Raw genomic sequence first — 24,503 nt, 5'->3', positions numbered from 1 at the left:
AGCACCACGTGCGTGGTATGAGAGATTGACTGAATATCTACTTGAAATTGGTTTCAAACGAGGTGAGGTAGACAAAACTCTTTTTATTCAAAAGTCCAAAGGTGAGATTCTTATTTGTCAAGTCTATGTTGATATAATATTTGGTTCGTCATCTCAAAAGCATGCTAATGATTTTGTTGAGTGTATGTCATCTACTTTTGAAATGAGCATGGTTGGTGAGTTGAGTTATTTTCTTGGCTTGCAAATTAAACAAATACATGATGGCATCTTTTTGTGTCAAAGTAAGTATGCTAAAAATTTGATTAAGAAATTTGCAAATGAGAACACAAAACACATGAGAACTCCTATCGGCTCGAGTGAAAAATTGTGCAAAGATGATGTTGCCGAAAATGTTGACAACACCTTATATCGTAGCATCATAGGTAGCCTCCTCTATTTGACAGCAAGTCGCCCTGACATCATGTTTAGTGTATGCTTATGTGCTAGATATCAATCTAATCCTAAAATTTCTCATTTAAAAGCTGTGAAACGCATTTTACGTTACATAGCAGGAACAATTGATTTAGGATTGTGGTATACACACGAAACCAACTCAAATTTAGTAGGGTTTTCAGATGCTGATTGGGTTGGGGATTTAGATGATAGAAAAAGTACTTCTGGGGGATGCTTTTATATTGGAAATAATTTGATCTCGTGGCATAGTAGGAAACAAAATTGTGTTTCACTTTCAACTGCTGAATCTGAATATGTGACAGTTGGAAGTTGTTGTACTCAACTTTTATGGATGAACCAAATGGTAAAAGACTATGGGCTTAAGAGTGAAACCTTAGTTGTGTACTGTGATAATTCGAGTGCAATTGATATTTCAAAAAATCCAGTACAACACTCGCGAACTAAACACATTGACATTCGACATCACTTTATTAGAGATCTAGTAGAAAAGAGGTTGATTCGAATGTAATTTGTTGGTACAAATAACCAATTGGCAGACATATTCACTAAAGCATTAGACTTTGAGAGATTCTCCAACCTTAGGAAATCTCTCAGCATGTGTACAATCTGATCATTCATGGATGTTGTCTCGGATGTTACAACATCTCAGACAATACCCCATCTGCATGTGCATTTCTAGGACTTAGGCATACTGCATCTGCATGCATACTGTTATATGATGTGTTTTCACAATGTTGCATAATCTTCTGGTGCACTTACAATTTCATGTCTAAACTTAACACACTTGGATATGATTAATAATCTGATTAAATCACAAAGTAGTTGAAGGATGATCATGTACTCCATGACATTGTCCCATACGAAAAGTGACTTGAAAAGATTGAGTAAAAAGACAAATCAATTATGCATATGCTCTGTATCAGAAGAAAAGATGGGAAAAAGCTACCTAAAAGAGTCCAATGAAGACTGTGCTTTTAGTGTGAGAGTTACCTCTTCTGAATTTAATAAAGAATTCAACATAGAAGAAATTGAAAAAAGCTACCTAGAGGAGTCCTAAAGAAGACCGTTCTTCTAGTGTGGGAGCTACCACTTCTATGGTTAGAAAGTCTCTAAGTGTGCATAAAAATCAAAATTTTTGGAATTGGACGTGTTGTCAGGAGATGTTGCCAACATTTGCGAAAACACTTCATCTGTAAACATATTTCATACTCGTTTGCATGTTTCTATTTTTGTTTCATTCTGTTATTAGGCACAATTAGGACATGCATTTACACTTCATTGTGAATATTGTTAAGCCAAAAAGGGAATGAGTATTTCAACAAAGAAAATTCTGTTAAATTCCAGATTTGACTAGAAATCCAATATTTGTGATTTTTAATGTTTCAGTGGTGTTAAATCGATGTGGGTTTCAATTCTGGAAATTATTTTGAAATGATTTTGGACACAATTATCTCAGTAAGTTTGGTAAGTGATTACGGACCAAAGCTGATCTGATCTAGTACGAGAACTTGGTTGTCCATTCTGGACAAAAAGGGGGAGAAGACTTAAACTCAAACTTAAGCTGATGCTGATGTTGATAATGTTCTGCTCTGTTAGGTTCCCTGATGTTTCTATTTTCCCTAATGTAATCCTTTTCAATGAACTGTTAATGATATTTTGCAGGTGTTGTCTCAAGTGTTGCCAACAACTCGAACAACACCCGTACTAACTTGATTTTATTCAGGGGGAGAAAAATTCACATATTAATGGGGAGTTAACTGGAGTTTAATTGAGAAATTGAGTTTGATTTGATTTTGTCCAGAAAGGCAAAAAGGGGGAGATTGAAGGGAAATATATTTTCTTTATTTAATTGATATGATTTTTTATCTTATATAATTTTCCTAATATTATTCTTCCTTGTTGATATGATATTTAATATTTAATTATGGTTTTGTCTTTCTAGATAATTATGTTAAGATTTTATTGTGATATAATATCTTTCTTAAATCTAATTTCATTCTTGATAAGATTATGTGGAATATTGAGTTTGTCTTTTCTAGATATTATATTTATGATAAAGATATTGTAGATATGATATTTATTGTAATGATTTAAAGAGATATGATATCAATGTTTAAATAGAGTTTATTTCTAATAAAACTCTTACTTTCCTTATGATATAGGTTTCTTTGTGGAGATAAAATTCTACATCTATAAATAAGAGATCAAGGACATCATTGAAGCTCTCTCTTCCTCGGTCAATAATTCACACACTTGTGCACGTTCATAATTTCAGAGAAAATCCTATTCAAGAGACGTGCTGTGTTTGAAGAGTGGGAATAACGTGTTGCCGTGAATGTTGGGAACATCTGCAGACAACATCTGTGAAGAAGTTGGCTGAAGATCGTTTTCGTGGATTCTCTTTTTGGCATCACGTTTTTAGCTTTCTTGTTTTAGTTTTTATTCTGGTTATTTGTTTTTAGAAAGCTTTATTTTCTCAAAGTGTTGAGGAAATTGATTTTCGTGAAAATCACTAATGATAGGTTTTTTTTTTGTAAACGATTTGGTTTTCTAGTGATTAATTTTTGCCATAAGGCACCGCACAAGTATTTATACTTTTGCATATTTAATTTTGTCCATCGATTAATTTCAAGTAAATTTGTGTTATAAAAATTTCCGCTGCATGAAGATGTTGTCCGAGATGTTATAACATCTGGCACAACATTTAATTCTGACAAAACAGAAATTTACTACTTTTACTCTTATTATTATATTTTCACTATTTATTGATATCTGTCGGACAAAATAATCCTTACAGTATTTATGCAAGTTATGATAAATTTCAAGTTGTTACATGCATGCAAATAATATTAATTTATTGATTTCGAACTAAGTATATAGAATTATTAAAATCGATTATCTTTAAACACAATTATGATTTTGATACTCAAAAAGATTTAAGAACTAACATTTATAATATATGAATAGCTAATCGACTAATTTTCAGATCAAACATATATATAAAAGGAATTTTTTTATTAATGATAATGAATCCAAAGACTAATTTGGCATTCTGAATAGATAAAAGGAAAAGTGTCACAACCCTACACGAAGCGTGATGAAGCGTCACTATCAAGTTTCCAGCTGAAACAAATTTAATATGAGATTAAGCGTGAAAAATCTTTTAATTTTAATTATATAAAATCAATTACTATATTAAATAACAAGATAAACATACAAATTTTAAAAATAAATACATAAATTTTCAAGTTATAAAAAAATATTTTCAAAATGACAAATTGTGAGTAGTAAATTTTTTTGTCAATCGTTATCGAGCCAAGTGTTTTTTCTTAGTCGCAAGGAAGGGCTCATGAAAAAATTATTTCGACATTTTTAGGGGTTATTTGTTTGAAAAAATTATACTATTAAATATTAATTATTTAAAATAAACTTTAAACTTTACTTTAAATTTTATTAAAAATAAAAATTACTTAAAAAATTGAATTTTTCGCGTTTTTTACACACATAATATGATCAACCAAAATGTTAACCTCTTTTTCACACTTTTGCTAGAAGCAAAACTTTTTCCTCACACTTTGTCCTCAATCGCACTTAAACCGTTCTTTTTCATGTTTTTTAGAATAGTGTTACACATACAAGACCGTAAAATGAAGTTTTACCTCTAAAAATACCATACTAATATCAAATACTATTCAATATATAAAAATATGGTACTATTAGACAGCCAAAAAAAAAAACAATATGCCCAAAAAATTTAGATCTTTTTTTATTTTTGGTTTGAACCTAAGATTAACTCCCATTGCCCAGACAAATCATGTCCACCCTCCTCAACACCAAGTGTCCCAATTTCACCAATCCCCGCATTTATCAAATCTTCCCAAAATCCTGCGTCAATTGACGTGTGATCACCCTTTTCCAAATATTGGGCCCCCATAATGAGTTGAGGGTTTTTCATACTCAATGCCAATTTCTCAAGCTCCAAATCACCAAATCTTGGAATATCACCGTCGTACTCTTGAGGCTCTAGCTTAACATTAAAGTTCCCATATTCCCCAAATTGCCCGATTCCAAGTTCATATTCGCATGCATTTTCCATACTTCCTTGGCCTACTTCTGGAAACCCGCCAATACTCCAAATTGTGGACAAATTAGCATTTTCCCCTTCATTGAAAACTAATTCTTCAGCATCATCAACATATTTTGAGACTTGGTCCAGTGTTCTTCTTATCCTTTTGTTGCTAATCACTTCTTCAGGCTCTTTTTTCTTGTCTTTTAGCCGCAATATTTGTTGCAAGAAAGTGGGGTTTTGTATAGCTTTTGTCAAGAAACTTGTAGTTTCTTTTTGCTTCATTTCTGCCCCTTTAAGCCTTTGTTCCATTGTTTTAAGACATGACGAAGTCGTTCGAAGTTGCTGCCTAAGTTTCATAAATTCCATCATCAGAACTTGCCTGCTGCACCTCGAACGATCGATTTCTGCATCTAATCCAAAACTTCCCTCCTCCGCATACGAGCCTAGGCTTCGATTCGATGTTTGGGAGCTCGAGTGTTGTGTCTTTCTTCTCATGATGTTTTTTAGAAGATGGCTTTTTCCCCTTAAAAACCCTTCATTTGCAAACTCCCACCTCTCTGGATCAACCTTCCTGAACCCCTGAAAAATCAAATTTCTTCATTCTCTACATTTCACAAGATCTCTATTTCACAATATATCTAGAGATCTTGTGAATTATTGTTAAAATCACAATATTTTAGTAGAAAATGCAGAATTTGATGAAAACTTTAATTATAGAGACATTTGCTTTTAAATTCAGTTAACACAATTTAATTAAGAAGCTCTACACTTAGAAATAATCCATTGGAAGAAATTAAGATTTTAGCAAGCAGTGTTAACTAATTGGTTACTGCTAGACCTGAATGATTTTTAGAACTCTAGCTAGTCATGGAAAATTACAGACTCCCTAAAAAAAAAATTAAATACAACAAAATCTGCACGCAAAATTTGAAGTACTAGTCTTATATTTTTCTTTTTTCGAACATAGTACTAATCTTATATTAACTATAATAAGAATGAACAAATATAAAGATCACATTTACACCATGCACCAGAAGATTGCATAAATATTTGATTTGTAGAAAGTGATTTAAAATTTTAATTAACTTGATATAAGGTGGATTTTTTACATTCATTTTGACTTAAATTATCCAAACTAGTCAATAAATTTTAAATCATGGATTGCAGGGGTAGGATGGAATAATCCTGGATCTAACTTCCATCTATCCCATCCATCCCTATCAAAGGCTGCAGAAGCTTTTTTGAGCTAGTTACTAGATCTTCCAACAAATTACATATAGGTCCTATAATTTTATTTTTCTAATAAATTTTTATTACTAATCATGTAATTTATATTTTTTTATTTTAATCACGTTACAAAAATTTTTATTTTTAATAGTATAATTAATATGTTTTTTTTTTAATTTTTGATCTTTATTTTATTGGAGTTTGTCGTCTATGTCGGAAAAAAAAACCAAAAATAAAAGTAACATAAAAGTTATGTGGCAAAAAATTAAAAAGACATACAGGAAAAATTATTAAAATTGTAAATTTCTCATAATAAAATCAAAAATAAAAAAAAACATGTAAATTATAAAACTAAAAATATAAATTTACAAGTAACAATAATATGATCAAAAGTGAAAAAAATTGTAAATTACTGGATAAAAAATGTCATTGATAAAACTGAGAATTAATATTACTCACATAAGTATTAAGCTGCCTCACAAAACTTGAGAAATTGTTGTGCTTGAAGTACTTTGGAAGAATATTGATTGCAAATTTTTGAGGATCCCAAACAATGAAACTGTTGTTTCCTCGACTCCACGAAACGAATTCATCTGTACTTGGATCTTCAACAAAATCATAAGTTTTGCTGAGAAATGGCGGAGGACCAATCTCTAGCAAAGCCTCCAATGGCCGAGGAATCAGTTCCTCACTATCACAGTACTCTAATGAGCTTGATCCAACGTACTCCTCCTTCACAAAATTTATGGAATAATTCATAATCTGGGATTTTTATTTTCTTCTGGTCGTTCAAATCTTGAAGATAGACAGGGTTTTATCAGAATATTATCAAGAATACTAATAAATTAACTACAAGAAGAGATGCGACAATAGAAGGGATGATACATTATTCTCTTTCACCTTTTGATTTTCCTTCGAGAAATTTGAAGGAATTCAATTACATGTGGATAAACAAATAGAAGAAGAACAAATAGGGTTTAAACAGAACAATTAACAGCTGGTAGAAGATGGGAAATGGGGGAGGCTAGTTTTTAGGGAAGCTGGAGAAAATATTTAATTTAAATAGAAATGTGTGGAATTATTTAATGGCAACATGCATTTTTTTAAACCAAGGATTGAATTCTTTGAATAAATAGAAACTTGGCTAAGTAATAATAATATATATTATATATTATCGATATTTTATATTTTATAAATTCTTATGTGCTTGAGTTCATATATTTATTAAATAAATAAGTACGAGTATATAAATTAATATTTTTTAATGATAGTGGAACGCGTGGTCACTATTTTTCGTTGTATTGATAACACTGAACTAATGCAATAGTTTGTCAACAATATTAGGCAGGAAAACTACACTGAGCAAATCATGTTTGTCATGTTCGTTTGAGAAAGTGTTGGTAAGAGAAATAAAACTCTTGACTATTAATTAAACGTTTAACTATTCGACCAACTTGAACATCTTTTTAGACACAATATATAAATTATTGATATTATTTGTATTCAATTTTTACATCATTCGCACTTCAAAGTTTGAATCTTAAATGCACTCAAGTTGTCGTCGTTTGAGATCTAGTCGTCAATCATTTTTCTAAATTAAATCTATTAATTCAAACACAATATAAATTATATATTCTTATTTTTAAATTAAATATACCTCTCTCCTTTTGGTTTACCATGGTGGCCCGAAAAAGATAAATACAGAAGCATGCAATAATCTCCAATATTATTACATTTTATAAATTTTGATGAACCTGAGTTCATATATTTATTAGTTTTAGTATTTAGTATTAGTATTATATCTTTGAATTTTCGTTAATTTTAGTCTTTTTTAAGTGATAATGCGGAGCTGCCCACATATATCATCCTCATGTGACAGCCGCAAAGGCGTCGTATCAGCTCCACATCTGAAAAAGACTAAAATTGCAAATATGAAAAAGATGGTACTGAACCAAAATTGACATTTGACTAGGGATGAGAAAAAATATCAAATTTTTGGTATGCCGAGATTATCGTACCGCAAAAATGCCGAATTTATCGAATTTTTGGTATACCGAAAATTTCGGTGTACCGAAAATCGATATACAAAAATTTTAAAATATATAATATTTTAAAACAATAAATTTATAAAAAATATTAAAATGTAAGATTTTTTTGGTATAAAAAGGTATATACCGATACCGTACCGAAATCTCGGTATACCGTACAAGTTCGGTATAATCGGTATGATAGTTATATGTACCGAAATTTTCGGTGTACCGAAAATCGATATACCAAAATTTTCGGTACAGTATCGGTATGAATTTTCTTATAACGTAATTTTCGGTACGATATACGGTATAGAATTATCGATACGGTACGGTACAGTATACCATCTCTACATTTGACGACATAAAAAACCAAAATCACATAGAAATAAATATACATAATGTGAGGCCCCAGGCCGAAGAGGTGGAGGGTGATCGCCGGTGCCATGAGGTTGCACGGAGAATGCGCGGCTTCTGACATGCTTCTAGGCGAAGGGAACATGAATGAACCGATTTTACACCGGAAGGAGATGGATACCAAAACTGTTTAGGTATGAGACTGTGCAGTTGAGGAGGACTTAAAAGTTTTAATTTGTACTACTCATATCAAGAAGATGCATCTTCTTTTCAGTTACTCATCACATAAGAACTCCAAAATTAAGCGTGCTTGACTTGGGGCAATTCTGATATGAGTGATCTCCTGAGAAGTTTAGTAGAGTGCGTGTGAGTGAGGACATAAACACGCTGTAAAGACTCATCTTGATACAGTGAAGATAATCGTCGAATCATTGACGTTACACATAACTTGTAGCATTTTTTGCCAAATATTATTATTCATAAAAATTATATTTGATCAAATATTCTTATTTTTAAATTAAATCTTTCTCCTTCTGGTTTAATAACATCGTTGACTCGAAAAACTAAATGCAATAATCTCCAATATTAAATTCTGCAATAATTACGACAATTTAGTGCCAACTAATATCTCCACACGCGGCACTTTGCTACGATGAATGGGCTGCCCGTGTCTCATTTGTCACGGATACGGCAAAGAGCTGATTTGTCACATTGTAAACTTTTTATATTTGTAAAAAACATTCAGTTAAATTTAGTCATGAAAAAAAAAATTTATTTGAACCCAAATAAAAACATTGTATTAACTTTTTCCCATATCACATGGTCATTTATATCATCAAAATTAGGTCTCAGTCCCTTAATTTTTATTTTTTTTGCAACTTTAAGTCTTCATTTTGTAATACTTTCTCCCAAAAAAATGAATAATACAAAAAAAATAATTGATTAACAATTTAAATTACAACGAGACAAACAAAATAGTTTTCACCTTTTTCACTATTCTGATGTGCTATACGTGGTGAAGATGCGATAAATTTAATATTATTTTTTTATGAAAATTATAAAATGGTCAATGTCTGTGGTGAAAGGACAAGTGTCCAATGGAGATGGCAGAATCATAATATTTTATAGATTATTATTGTGTGTAGTACTCAGACTTTTGTTGGATATTTAGACAAGTGGGAATTGTTAAAGATATTCAGACAAAGTGGGGAATTGAAATCGCTGAAATAATCTCATGTTTTTTTCCTCTTTTAGGGTCATGTTTGGGTCCATCCATTACAGAAAAGATAAATGAAACCCGATATAAAATGTTGAGGATAAAGATGATTTCGTGTCAATAAACGAGGGGCACGTAGTATTCCGAAATGGACTTACGATTAAACAAACTTTTAACCAAGTAAGTCTGAAAAATTCATTTAAAAAAAAAGTCTGAAAAATAAAAAATATAAAATAAATCTAAAATTTTTGAGGTAGGATTTGTTCTGTTCCCGTATTTATAATTAATTTTTTTAAGTAGTGATTTATTGTATCCATAAAACTATAAATATCTTTCATAAGACATGGAAAAAAAAATACAAAGAAAAAAATTTGAATGAAAATTGTGAAATGATCATCTCAAGAACATACAAATTGTGACTTGGGAGAAAAAGGGTCCACTCCATTTGGAGAAAAACTATTGATTTTCGAAAAACGTGTTTGTCTTTGATACACGTTTTATACTGGAAATAAGAGAGCACAAAAACAAATCCGGAAAAAGAAATTAAATAAGAGAGGACAAAATGACCAACGTGTGCATTTATGAAAATGACAAGAATTTCTTTAAAGAAAAGTGGTGATTTTCCCAAAGGAGGTAGGTGAAAAATGGTGACTTTTCCAAAGGAGGTACGTGGCCCAATCACGGAAGCAAAATTGGCAATTGATGCTTTTGGGTATTTAAAGAAAAAAGGTTAGCGATAGACTCATCACTTAAATTCGTAAGACGGATATAAAAATTATTAATTTTTTAAAAATATTAATCGAGTTAATTCATCTAACAAACATAAATATGTAAGACTGTCTTAGACTTAGTCTCGTTTATAATAACCAGTTGTGACACATGATATGTGATCCATAGAAAAAATGGAGGTCGAATACATTTTTTTAAAATTTTGAAAATGAAACTTAACTATTTTTTAAATTGAAATGATATGATTAGAAGATATAATGGAAAAAATGTAGAATTTAGTGGTTACGCTGTATTTTGGGATTACAAAAAAATTATTTAATCAGTTATCAACATTAAAAATATTATTAGGATCAATGGAGGTATTTAGAATGAGTAAATAAATGCCTTACAAACATTTCATCTTCTGAGCTTAGAGAATCTCAACTGGTGTTAGCAGTCAAGCTCAAATCTTGATCTTCTGAATGTAGCCGACAACTTGAATAATCACTACTGAAAAAGTCCTAATGAACTCTGTGAAACAAAGCTTCTCAAAATCATTAGACCATAAATCAAAAGACAATAAAAGTAAGTGAAATGCAGACAGTCAATTGCACAAAGATTTATTTGTAGAAGTTCAAAGGATAAATGTCTTCTACGTCACTCATTTTTCTTTTTCCATAAGAACTTCAATAAAAGACTTTGATAATTACAAAGATTGTAACTATTCACTTTACAAGGACTCACCAACTATTTACTTAAACTCTTGGTGTACAACTTAAACACTTTTGAATAAATTCTGCATATAAAAACTATTTCTGTCAGTTACAAGATTTACACTAGAAATAATAAATATTTGATATACTTTTTAGTGAAAATCTTCATATGATCCTTAAAATATACTTATCAAGCGTATTCTTGATAATATATAGTAGAGCTTGAATCTCATATAACATATGTATGCAATTTGTAGAGTGTGTAGAGGAAATACTGATTATTGAATTTGGTCTTTTATAGAGGAATTGCAACTTTCATATTTAAATGACTATAATTCAATCGTACATATGTCATAACAGAAATATTAATCGATGGTAGATGTCATTTGTTTCTTCCAGAAATGTAATATGACGATAAATTTTTGAAAAACTAATGTAAAACGATCATAATAAATTTGTTTTTATGACCAAAACTTTCTCTGAATCATGTGATTGTTGATGATTAAATTTATTCATACAAGGAAAATTCCAGAGTTCAGCTGACACAAAGATTTAGTAGAGCCTATATATATTAAGTCAAATTCAGTGACTGACTTCCCATGCTAAAATAGGTGACCTGTAGAGATGTCTTCTGAGATAATTGCAAGACGTCTACTAAAATATGTTTCTACTGAATTTTACTTATCTGCTATAATTCCCAATAATTTGCCCTTTTTGGGGATGCGAGTACTCGGAAAATAACAACTTCAAATAAAACATATTCAATACAAATTCAAATAGAATTCAACATTTCATAAAAAAATTAGAAATACGAAAGTTTTCTTGAACTTTACAAACATCTCAAGCTTCCGCTGGATTATCTTGTCTGTCTGATTTTTTGCATTTGAGCTCTCAGGTCTTTCCCTTTTTTGGCACCAACCTCCTAAATATATTCAAAAAGTTCATAAATTTGTGTAGTAAAGGAGGATTGCACATTATCTATCTTTTCATAAAGTTCAAGATGACTCTTTTGCTGATTGTCTAATAATTTATTCCGATTGATAACAATAGTAGACTGAGAATCCATAAGATTGGTCTTGTATTGAAGAAAATATATGTGGAGGGTGAGAAAATCATTCTTAAGGGTCTCCACATACTAAAAAAAATTGGCTCTGAATTTTTCAAATGAGGTGAAGCCGTCAAAGACACTATATTTGGTCTCTTTGATCAGAAGTTCAAGAGTCTGGTAGTGATGTTCAAGATCAGCTAATTTTGATTCAATTCGAGGAACTAACTCAAATTCATGACCATACTAATCTAGTTGTCTCAAAAATATATCTCAAAAAGCTTTAACATTTGCAGCAATAGCTTCAGGAGTCTCTTCTGGATGAATAAACAGGGCACCTGGATTTTAAGAAATCAGAGGAACAATAACCAGTTAGATAAGCAGAAGGTCTGGAGATGGTGAAGGGAACAGTTCTTGAACATGTGAGGTTCTTTGAGCATCTTCTTCCATAGCAGTAGCATTAGAACCTTGGATTTCTTGATGTTCAGTTAGGGGGATAAAATGGATGATCTAGACATCTGCTCTATAATCTATATATTATTTGTTGCTGAATCCATAAAATTTGAAAACAACTACTTATAGCATCCAAATATTCAACTTATGTTGTTGATGTAGCAATGAAAGTTTGTTTCTTACTGAACCATGAATTCAATCTGACCAAGAAATTTACAAGAGCCAATGGTATTTTTCTTGTCAATATTACACATTGTACGGTCAACATTTGAATATCTAATAAAATTAAACATTGAATTTTTGGGATAACATAAGCCGACATTTTGAATTTTTTCAGACATTTATTATACGTTTTGAAGCAAGATAATGTTATTGCTTATGATTAGGCTGAAATCTTGCATGAATACACAAAAAAATATAATATCATATCTACATGCAGTTAGATATAGCAGTGAACCTATTAGACATTGATACATGGTTCTTTACATTTGTCTGATTTAGTTGATGAACTCATGAGAGTTGTTGTAGCAAAGTATGTTGTCATGCCAAATTTGTTCAGTAATTCTTTTGTATATCACAGGTAATGAATACTCATTTTTCACAAATTTAAACAGAGTTTTATCCATAGAGCTTATATTAAAATCATGATCAATTAAAAATTGAGATAAAATATTATATCATGTTCTAGGTGATTGTTTCAAGTCATACAAAACCTTATTTAACTTGAATACATGATTAGGCAGTGTATGATCAATAAATCCAGGAGGTTGTTCAACATAAACTTGTTCTTACAATAGGTTATTCAATAATACACTTTTCACATCCATTTTACATACCTTAAAGTTCATAAAAACAGCATAAATAAGAAATATTTTAATGACTTCTTATCTAGAAATGCAGCAAATATTTCAGCAAAGTCTATTCCTTCTTCTTCTCTAAACTCTTGTACTATTAATCTTTTCTTATTTCTTATTATTAGTCCATTTTCATTCAGTTTATTCCTATAAACTCATATGATTCCAATATCAAATCGATAATTAGGTCTAAGTTTCATACTTTGTTTATATCAAACTGATTTACTTCTTACTGCATAGCTTCTATCCAACTAAGATCAACAACGACATCATCTATCTTCTTAGGTTCAAGTTGAGATATGAAAGCAACATACATATATCCATTCATCATTTGCATTCTAGTTCTAAGAAGGGCTGAAAGGTTACATATTACCACGAAAGAAGGTGAGTTTTACTCATATCCTCAGCTAGTTGAAGGAAACATTAGTATGTACTAGAACTTTAGTAAGGGGTTCTTGATCAATGTCATTCTCTTCTTCATTGTTTTTCTCTCTACTTATCTGTCGTTCTGGTTCTAGATCAGGTACTTATGGTTCAAAAGATTGATGAGATCTTTTGGAATAATTACTTCATCATCATTGTACTGTAAGCCTAAATGAATGATTTACATTCTATTACTCAAATCATTTAGATTACATTGTAAAGGTGTATCAATTGATTCATCAAAGACTGCATTAAGTGTTTCTCCCACATTTAGTTTCTTTTTTTAAAATATTCTAAATACTTTACTGATATGAGAATATCCCTAAAACAAACCAACATCAGACTTAACATCAAAAACATATAAATAAGATTTATTATTATTATGAATAAAACATTTGTATCCAAATACGTGAAAGTAAATAATAGGTTGCACACTATTCCAAATTTCATATAGAGTTTTACCAGCTTTTTGTTTACAACATTGTTTTGTTTTGAGTATAGCATGAGTTTTTTGCTTCTTTTACAAAAAAGACATTGAGAAATGTTTGAATCGGCTAGCATTGTTCTCGTAGCTTCTTTTAAATTCATGTTTCTTCTCCAACAACCCATTTTGTTGAGGAGTTCTCATTGCAGAATACTCGTGTCTGATTCCACATTCATTTAAATAGATCTCAAGAGTTTTGATAGCAAATTCAATACCGCGGTCAATTTGACTTTTGGTAATCATAAAAGACTTTTAATTTTGAGCACATTTCAGAAACTTGATCATTTGAGCACTTTTGTGATCTTTGCTAATGTTTGTCTTCGTTAAAACCAATGAAAAAATTATGATGTTCAAGTTGACCATGTTTCTAATCAATTTTATATATATTATCATTTCTTGTTCCAATCAGAAATGTATCATCATTAGCATTTTTTTTACTGTGTACGTGTTTTTGTGAAACTCTACTGAATATCAACTATCACATAATTGACTAATACTGATCATATTGTAATACAAATTATCAGCCAATAAAACATGTTTAATAACAATATTATCATGAATAATCTTACATTTACCCCATGATCTTATCATTTGAGTTGTCTCCAAAAATTATTCCTGATCCTCTATATTCAGAGACTTGTAATAGTAGTTTATCTTGACATGTCATTTGCTTTGAACATTCACTATCTAAGTACTAAATGTAGCTACTGACATCAACAATATCCTTTTCTTCCTGCATAAACAGATGTTATTAACTTATATCCAATTTATTTAAGTCTAAACTGCATTAGTACCCTAAGGACCCACATTTGTACTGGAATAACATGTCGTGAACAATATATGTCCAAAAGAGTGTGTGCATTAGAGGATCTAAAATAATTTCCATCATAATTCATCCTATCACGTTGCTCCAATATGTTTTTCTCGTCGTTCAGTCTGTATCTCTTCTGAACTCGTCAACAAATCTGGAATCGATGATGTTTGCCCTTCATTGAGACATGCTTTGCTGAGACTGACTATTTAATGGGTCTAGTTTGCTGGAAAAAACTTTTCTCTCAGGCTGAGCATAACCAAATACAAAGTGTCTACTGCTGTTTATCTGATTTACTGACTTTTCAACTTGAATTTCAAGTTCCTTAAATTCATATGTTGTACTAGATCTGGTAAAATGAATGTCTTTCCCTTTGAATGTTTCTAGATACAATTGAGTACTGGTTTCAGAAGATGTACTTCCATTATTGTTAAATCCTAAACCATTTTTGTCACCAGATTACTTTTGTAACTATTGCATATTTTTTTATTGAAACAAAAGACTTATTTCATGCATTTACCAGTAAAGCCAACTTCTTGTTTTCGTTCAGTAGCATATGGTCATTTGCATTTACCATTTCATTATATGTCTTCAGCTTAATCGTCACTACAAGAAAAAAGGCCTACGACAACGGTTTTTCCCCGTTGTTGTAGGCCTTTTAAAACCGTTGTTAGAAGCCCTGTGGTTAAAGGGTGTGCTCAAAGACAACGGTGAAAAACCGTTTTCGTAGACGTCTAAAGATGACGGTGAAAAGCCGTTGTCGTAGGTATATAAAACCGTTGTTAAAGGTCCTGTGGTTAAAGAATTCGCTAAAAGACAACGGTTTTGGATTGTTGTGGTAGTTACAATAAGCGACGGTTGTTTAATTTACGGCGGAAATCATCGTTAACCGTCGCTAAAATTAGCGACGGTCGTAATTAAAATAGTCGCTAAAGAGCGACGGTTTTACACACCGTCGCTAAATTTAGCGACGATATTTTTTAAATTTCGTCGCTAATATTAGCGACTGTTTCTTATGCTTTCCGTCGCTATTTTTTTCAGTAAAATAAAAAAAAATTTCACTTTTAATATTTTAATAAATATACAAAAAAAACTAACAATGCTAATTATATTCTTGATTTACAGTCGAAAATACTATATTCTTGATTTTAAAAATTTATTAAAATTTAAAGATAAAAACGAAATTAAAATTGTGTAAGGGAGAAAAATTTTAAGTGTTGTGAAGTTGTATGGTAGAAAATAGACTGAGGGTGGGGGTATTTATAGACAGTTTGCGACGGTTTTGACTTAAACCGTCGTAATTAGCGACGGTTATTTTTTTAACTCGATTTAAAATTAGCGACGCTTTTACAAGAACTGTCGCTTTATTTAGCAACGGTTACAATAAACCGTCGCTAAATATAGCGACGGTTAAATATAAACTGTCGTTAATTATAGATCGGCGACGGTTTACCGAAACGGTCGCTAAATTTAGCGACAGTTATACAAAAACCGTCGCTAAATTTAGCGACTGTTCTCGTAAATTCGTCGCTATATCTACATCGGCGACAGTTTTACTTAAAACCGTCGCTAATTTTAGCGACGGGTATACTTAAACCGTCGCAATATTTAAATTAGCGACGGTATAGTGTAACCGTTGCTAATTTTAGCGACAGATTTTACTTAAACCGTCGCAAAATCTAATATTGACAACAAAATTTGTAGAAAAACTAGTTGAAAGACAACGGTTTTTTACAAACCGTTGTCGTAGCTTGAAGAAAAACGCTAATAGACAACAGTTTAAAAACCGTTGTCGTAACAACGGATTTTAAAAACCGTTGTCGTAGATATATCAAAGACAACGGTTTTAAAGAAACTGTTGTCTTTGAGCGGATTTTTTAGGCTACGACAACGGTTTTTGTTAAAACCGTTGTTAAAAGTAAAAAGACAACGGTTTTTGTTAAAACCGTTGTCTTTGATGTGTTGTTAAATACGATTTTTCTTGTAGTGCGTCTTAGCCTTAAGACCCTCACAATTATCGTTTTGTAAGCAATCAGACTTATTGATTTGGTCGATCGGGCTTCTGTTTTCAGTTTTGATTTCTTCGAATGATTGTGTAGCTTCGGGTACTCTTCTATCACATCATTCAATGCTATATATAATAAGATCATTACATGTAAATTCTTCATAGTAAAAGTTAAATAACTCATCATTTTCCATTTTTTCCATATCAGCATCAGCCATATATCAGGCATTAGACTTTCTCATCGTCATTGTCACTTGATTGGCTTTCTAAGCCATAAGACTCAGAATCTGAATCGGCCCATTTGTTTTTGTTTTCTTCATCAACCACAACTTTTATTTCCTTTTTGAAATTTTGTATTCTTTTTTGAACTCTTTATGTTTCCTTGATTTAGCTTTCTTATCCTTAGGACAATCGGCGATGAAATGTCCTTTCTTGTCCACAGTATGTACTGCGTTGTTAATTTTCTTTTTTGCAGTGTGTATTGTGCGTTGTTGATTTTCTTTTTTGTGACATGCATTAGGCACTGTCCATTGTCTTTTCCTCAACTTGCATTATGCGTTTTTGATTTTTTTTCCTGCGACGTTCATTAGGGACTCTCAATGACCTATGACTTTCAACAGCTTTTAGTTGTACAGCGTGCAATGTGCGCTACGGAAAGCCGATTGTGCATTGCAAAAATCAATTTTTGTTGATTTCATATCGCTGTTGATTTTCTTTTCCACGACGTGCATTGCATGTTGTATATTGTCTTTAACGAAGTGTGCATTGCTCGATGTTTATTTTCTTTCCGCAGCATGCATTGGACATTGTTGATTCCGGAAAGTACATTGTGTAGTGTTGATTTTATTTTCTGCGACGTGGATGCACGTTATCAATAACCTATGACTTTCAACAGCTTTTTGTTGTGCAACGTGCAATGCGCGCTATGAAAATGATCTACGTGCTGCAAAAAAAAAAAATTGTTGTAGTGACCTCATGATCACCTCCATCGTCCATTGCCAGCTTGTCTTAAGTTTCCTCTCCTCAAAATCTGATAACATGAACTCAAATGAGTAGAAATGCACATATTGGTGTACACAAGAATCATTCACAAGCCCCCATATGAGTGTGCATGATTCCGTTTATCCTGAAAAACACATCGTTTCCATCTTGAATGAGATATGATGGATAGTTGGGTTAATTTAGTTTCTTTATTCGACATCGTCAACCCCCTTTCACCAAGAACTCCAAGCATTGACTATTGCATTATCTGCATCATAGTGAATGAATACAACTAAGTCATATTGATCAGATTGAAGAATCTGGGATCAAGATCCTCTATGGTGCTATGGATTTTGTCCACAACACTATTTAAAAAATGATAGCTTTTTTATATTCTAATTTTTTTGAAAAACTATTTTCTCCTTTTTTATTGTTAATTTTTCTCATTCCTTTTTAAAGTTTTAAATACAAAAAATATTTTTTCCTTTCTTAGAGATTTAAGAAATAATCCAATTTAAAAAAAAAACGTAAAAAAAATTAAAAAAAAGACTAAGAGTTTGAACAAAAAAAAATTATACAATATAATTTTTTTTATGTCGTCTCAGTTTTTTGGTATTATTTTTAATTGTTCGATAGGTTCAACTTTTTAAAATTTTTTTTGCATTTTTTTAATTGGATTATTTCATATATCCCTAAAAATATATATATATATATTTTCTGTATTTAGACGTTAATTTTATTTTTGTTACAAATATGTAATTAATAAAAATTTAACTTCTAAATAAAAAATTAAGAAGATAAAAAAAAGGAGAAAATAGTTTTTTTTTAAAAGAACTATAATATTAAAAAAAATTGAATGTACCGTCGTTTTTTCTTGTTCGTTCGGAATCACATATTTGTAACAAAAAAAATTAAATTTTTATTAAATTTTTTTAAAAAAAAGAGTTGAAAAAATTATAAAAGAAAAATTAATAAGAGAGACTTCATTTTACCCCACAATATATATTTGTAACCAAAAATAAAATTGTAACTTTAAATTAGATTATTAATCACATATTTTAATATAATAAAAAATATAATTTTGATTTTGAAATAATTAAAATATAAAATACCAATTTTTTAAAAAAATAAGTTTTTATTTAAATTGTGTTGTGGACAAAATCCATAGCACCATCTGCTGTGAGGAACCCACAGCAAAGGATCTTGATACAAAAATCTGTAGCTCAACTATGCGTGCTTCTTACCATACATACATATGTACCTCGACTTTTTTGCAACCAATTTTTAATATTCTATTGATGAATACATGAATTTAAAAAATAATAATAATAGATACACTGCTAATTTTAAGTTATGTTTGAGAGTTGATTTATTTAACATAAAAGGACAAAAATTGATTAGATTGTGTGTATTAGATTTAGGTGTTGTGTCCAGGTGTTATAACATCTATCACACAAATAAAGTTTTAAGATTAAAACAAGACATAATAAATCATGCACAAATATAAAATTTGTGCGGTGCCTCAGAGCAAAAGAATCACTAGAAAATTGTAAATAGTTTACAAAATTAATACTAGAGAAACTACGAAAAACAATCTTCTTTAATAGGTCAAGGAAGTAAAGTGTATCCCAAATAAACAATTACAAAACCACATATACACTGATTGTATTGCCGAAAACCCGGAGCCATGCATAGCTCTTCGACCAATACTTTGCACGAGTGTTGTCTGCAATTCAACACCTTATAGTAACACAGCAAAACCAGCGTGAGTTATTCACGTGAAATCTTCACTTCTCAGTTTCTTTGCATGCCTCGACAAACAACAACGAACGTTACACACAGTCCTCTCTCTGTATCTCTAATGCTCTCTTGTTCTCTCTTATTTCTTTTACTTTTTCCCTATATTTGATTCCTCGTGGCGAGTCCTGCACAATTAGGAAACAAAGAGTTTTATAAGGAAAAAGAATTTTATTGAATAGTAATAAAATATCTAGAGAACTTTTCATAATATTATCGAACAAAAACAACTACACGAGGAAAATCTAATTAGTTTAGAAAGTCAAAATTTCATATTTAAATATATCAATATTATCGACAAAGAAGAAATTTATTAAGGAATATTTTATCCTTCTAATGTTGAACTTAAAATTGTTACGTGCTTGCAAATAAAATTAATTTGACAGTTTTGAATTTAAATAGTTATCATTTTAAAAATCGAAAATCATTAAAAACACACAATGCGAAATTTGATATTTAAATAGAAAAAGGACAAAATTGTTAATGTTTAAATAGTTACACGGCTAATTTCCATGATCAAAGAGATAAAAGGCAAACTTGAGTTTTCTAATAGAAAAAGGGCCCAACGTGTGAATAGTCTCGCAACCCTACCTATACATGCAAGACCTAAAAAATGAAGTTTTAGCTGCATGAAAGAAGCATTTGGATTCATTAATATTTCAAATATATTATAAATGTTCGGTTAAATTTAATTAAAAAGAATTTAATAATAATTACTAAGGATTTCAAATAGACATATTAATACATTCAACATCTGTGACAATTGAAAACTACAATTCAAATAGTACTTCAAATAAAATTTTTGTTTTTAAATCAAATTTTTTCCAAATACAACCATAAATAATATTAAATTTTAAACGATCCATCACAAATCATATAATAAAAAAATTTACATTCTAAGTTAAGGAAAATAACATTTTTATCGATTAACTTTTTATTTTTGGAATTTAATGGACTAGATTTTTAAAATTTGGTTTCGGGGCACTAACTTTGATTTTTTCTTTTACTTTAGGTTCAATGTCATTGTATTGTTGACGTTACACTAGAAAATTCTGACACAACATCAAAATATTTGATTTAGCATCAAATATTGTTGACATATATGATGTCACATCAACGATTTAATCAAAATAAATGAAAATTAAAACTTAAAATATTGAAACTAACCAAAACCTAGGAGTGATCAAATTTTTTTATTAACCGTCCGAACCGAATTGCACCGCACCGTTTTTTCTAATATTTTATAAAAACCGTGATTAAAAATAGTAATCATAAACCGCATCGCATACGCGGTTCGGTTATTTCTTTGGTCAAGTACTGCACCAAACCGCACCGACTAAACCGTTGCAAAAATATTTGGCATAAGATTACAATCATTTGTAAACAACATATTCAATTAAAGAAGTCGGCATTCATTATATCTCAACTCTTTTCAAAATTATTACTCCTACAAATAAAAATTATTTTTTTTAATTATTCTTCATATTAGTCTATTATTAGAGTATTTATTTCTTTTACCACAACATTTTGTTTGAAGTTTGAAAGTAAAAAAAAAGATAAAATAATGTAAATGTCATTTTTTTGTGACTGTGTTGAGTTGTTAAATTATTAACTTAGTTTTGAATTATTTAGTTTTATCTTTTTATGATTTGAACTATATTTTATATTTGAAGACACTATATTGTTGTTGATTTGAAATAAATTATAATATATGTTCTAATATTTTTTATTAAAAAAATTCGTAAACCGACCGTAACAGTCTGAAACCGCTCAAAACCGTAAGTCTAATTCTATATGTAAAACCTCTATTCTTTTTTTAAAATACTAACCGACCGCATATGGCAATTCGGTTTGAATTTTTTAAAANAGTCATCAGGTGGGGAGGTTGGGTATAGTTGCGACACATATAGGAGACAGTGCGTTGTAGTCGGGGATTCATCGCTCACCTACGGGTGTAGATATCCTATGTGATCTGAAGTAATAATAGTGCATGGAATCTCTGGCCAGAGTATGAGATGTACGTTGGAGAAGGAGTTTTCCAAATAGTACACGCGATGCCACTATTATATGTGTCACATAGTTATCGAATTAATATGCAACCCTCGATGAACTAATGGTTGCAGATTCGATAGGGATATATGAGATGAAGGGACCGTACTGTACGTTAATCATAATTGACTGGTTCTTGCAGACACTATCAGTGATACCTAGGGGATCATGGGGCGATGCTACTAGACGCTCTTACCATGATCCGATGGGTGCAATCAGAAATGAGTTCTGACATTCTTGATCAAAGTGTTGATGAAAAGAATGGGGCTAACTAGGGTAAGCCCGAATAAGGAATTATGTCCTGAATCACAAAGAGTTGTGAACCCACGGCTAGCTGTATCCCTGAACCATTGAGGGTCACACAAGCACTGGATCGTTTGTTCCCGTTGAGATAATAAATTCAAGAAGTTGAATTTATATTATATAGTAAATTCAAGGAGTTGAATTTATGATAATTAAATTTTGAGAGAATAAATTCAAAGAGTTGAATTTATAAAATTTGAGAATTTAATTTATTAAACTCAAATGTTGGGTTTATTAAATATTAAATTTTGGAGGTGATGAAAATTCAAGTAGTTGAATTTATAATTTAAACAATAAATTCAATTTAAACAATAAATTCAAATGTTGAATTTATAATGTATTTAATTTATTAAGCTCAAAAGTTGAGTTGATTAATTGATAAATTAAATATTGTGGGTAATATGTTTAATGGGCTTATAGGAGTACAAGTCCAACATAATAATTAATTAAAATTTTAATGGACCTTGATTAAATTAATTAAATTAGTTGGACTAGCTCAATTAATCAAATCAAGCCCATTAATGTTAATTATGTAATTAGGCTATGACTTATTTATAAATAGGGGTTGCAAGTCATAACCCTAGCCTACAACAATCATTTTTTCGGAAAACCACTCCTCCAAAGAAAGAAAAATCGGCCACCTTCTTTTGAGAAGATTTTTTNATTCTTTTCAGTATAAAATGCAGTATTTGATAAAAACTCTAAGCATCAGGGACATTCTCTTCTCAAAATTATGTTTCCAGTAATCGGAGTTGACTAATTAGACAGTACTTGCAGATCGAAATGAGTTTTTTTCCGAATTGGAGAAGGGGTTTATGGGTCTTGAACATGGCGCGCACCTCGTCCCAAACTTGGGACCCTGAATCCAGATGAGTTAAAGACATGACGATCTAAATGATTTCTGAAAACTTGAATCACAGAAACTTATACTAACACAAAGCAACCTACACAACTTATTATAAGTACTCTTGTATTAACTATAACAAGATTTGTTGGTTTCGAACACGACACCTCGTCCCAAACTCAGGACTTGAATCCAGATGAGTTACCTACCGGCCGTGATGATCGAAATGATTTTTGAGAACTTGAATCACAAAAACTTATACTAACACTACACAACTTAATTATTATAAGTACTGTTATATTGACTATAACAAGATATATTGGTCTCGAACACGGCATCTAGCCCCAAGCCCAGAATTCAGATGACTTACAAGCCATGACGATCGAAATGATTTTTGATAACTTGAATCTCAGAAACTTGTATTAACTGTAAAAAGAATATAACGAGCACATATAAAGGATCCCGTTAAATACTTATACTTCTTCAATGTCCCATATACTTGAATATTTTAAAAAGCTTTATACTGAACCAGAAGAACCAAGAATTGTTTTTCGAATAAAAATACGTTATGTAATGAATTGGGAAAAAAACGAAAGAATATTCCTCACATAAGTGTTGAGCTGCCTCACAAAACTTGAGAAATTATTGTGCTTGAAGTGCTTGGGAAGAATATTGGTTGCAAACTTTTGAGGATCCCTAACAACAAAACTATTGTTACCTGGACTCCACGAAACCAATTCATTCGTACTTGGATCGTCGACAAAATCATAGGTTTTACAGATAAATGGCGGCGGCCCCGTCTCCAGTACAGCCTCCAACGGCTGAGGGATCAGCTCCTCGTTATTCCAATATTGTGAAGAACTTGATCCAACAAACTCCTCCTTCATGAAACCTGTAGAGAAACCCATGATTTTGTTAGAGATTTTTCGATATGATAAGACTAGTAATCATATAGATTTTCTAGGGAAAAACTAGCTAGCCTTTCTTAGTTTTTTCTGGGTTTTTTTGGGTCAAATCTAGAGGATAAATAGGATTCTAAGAGAAGATTTCTAAGAATAACAAGATGAAACAATCCCATCTTTCTTTGTTTTCTCCTACAAGAAAATTGAAGGGATTCAATCACTCGTATTCTCGGCAAAAAAATACATATATATGGAACAATTATCAGCAGAGGAAATGAAGTGGGGGTACGTTCTAGGAAAATGAAGAGAAGATTTAAATAGAGTAAGGTGATTAATTATTTAATGACAACATGCATTATTATACAGATTATATCAAGGCAATTGTTGAATGCTTTAAACAGGTGTAAAACTTGATTATGTAATTATGATGTATACATGTTTTAATCCATATTTTAATTTATAAAAATATAACTTTTTAATATATATATATATATATATATATATTACAATTAAAAAATTGAGTGTAAAATTACTATTAAATATATTATAACTTTACAAATCTACAAGAAGAAGGGTTTAGTTCAAAATATTCGATACTGTCTTCATGATAAATTCCATTATCAGTATTAAATTTTAAAAAAAAATTATGTGAGATAAAATATAAACTTTAAATATTTAAATCAATAATAATTCCGCGATTATTACAAAATTAATGCCAACTAGCTACATGTTACACGCGGCACCTTGTGCACTAGCACCACATCTTTTGTTTGTCCAACGAA

At 30.7% G+C, this 24,503-nt stretch overlaps 1 protein-coding gene across 3 annotated transcripts in view; it reads right to left on the bottom strand.

Annotated features, from left to right (window-relative positions):
- LOC140962904 (heat stress transcription factor A-2c-like) overlaps positions 1-24,044 on the bottom strand; it is a 40,531-nt gene extending 16,487 nt beyond the window's left edge. Inside the window, exons 1-3 of one of the 3 annotated variants that reach the window (XM_073422003.1) lie at positions 23,800-24,044; positions 23,428-23,711; positions 4,276-5,101 (exon numbers count right to left, since the gene is read on the bottom strand). In XM_073422003.1, the coding sequence (XP_073278104.1) occupies positions 4,276-5,101; positions 23,428-23,706 (1,105 nt within the window). In that variant the 5' untranslated portion in view covers positions 23,707-23,711; positions 23,800-24,044. Of the gene's footprint in view, positions 1-4,275; positions 5,102-6,208; positions 6,831-23,427 lie in introns of those variants that run through there. The other 2 variants (XM_073421987.1, XM_073421996.1) reach the window with 2 other exon arrangements.
- Between the last annotated feature and the right edge of the window lie 459 nt (positions 24,045-24,503).

This window comes from Primulina huaijiensis, chromosome 2 (genome assembly GCF_012295235.1).
Source record: "Primulina huaijiensis isolate GDHJ02 chromosome 2, ASM1229523v2, whole genome shotgun sequence".
Taxonomy (NCBI): Eukaryota; Viridiplantae; Streptophyta; class Magnoliopsida; order Lamiales; family Gesneriaceae; genus Primulina; species Primulina huaijiensis.
The sequence above is the reverse complement of the archived record's forward strand: the minus strand, read 5'-3'. Positions and strand labels throughout refer to the sequence as shown.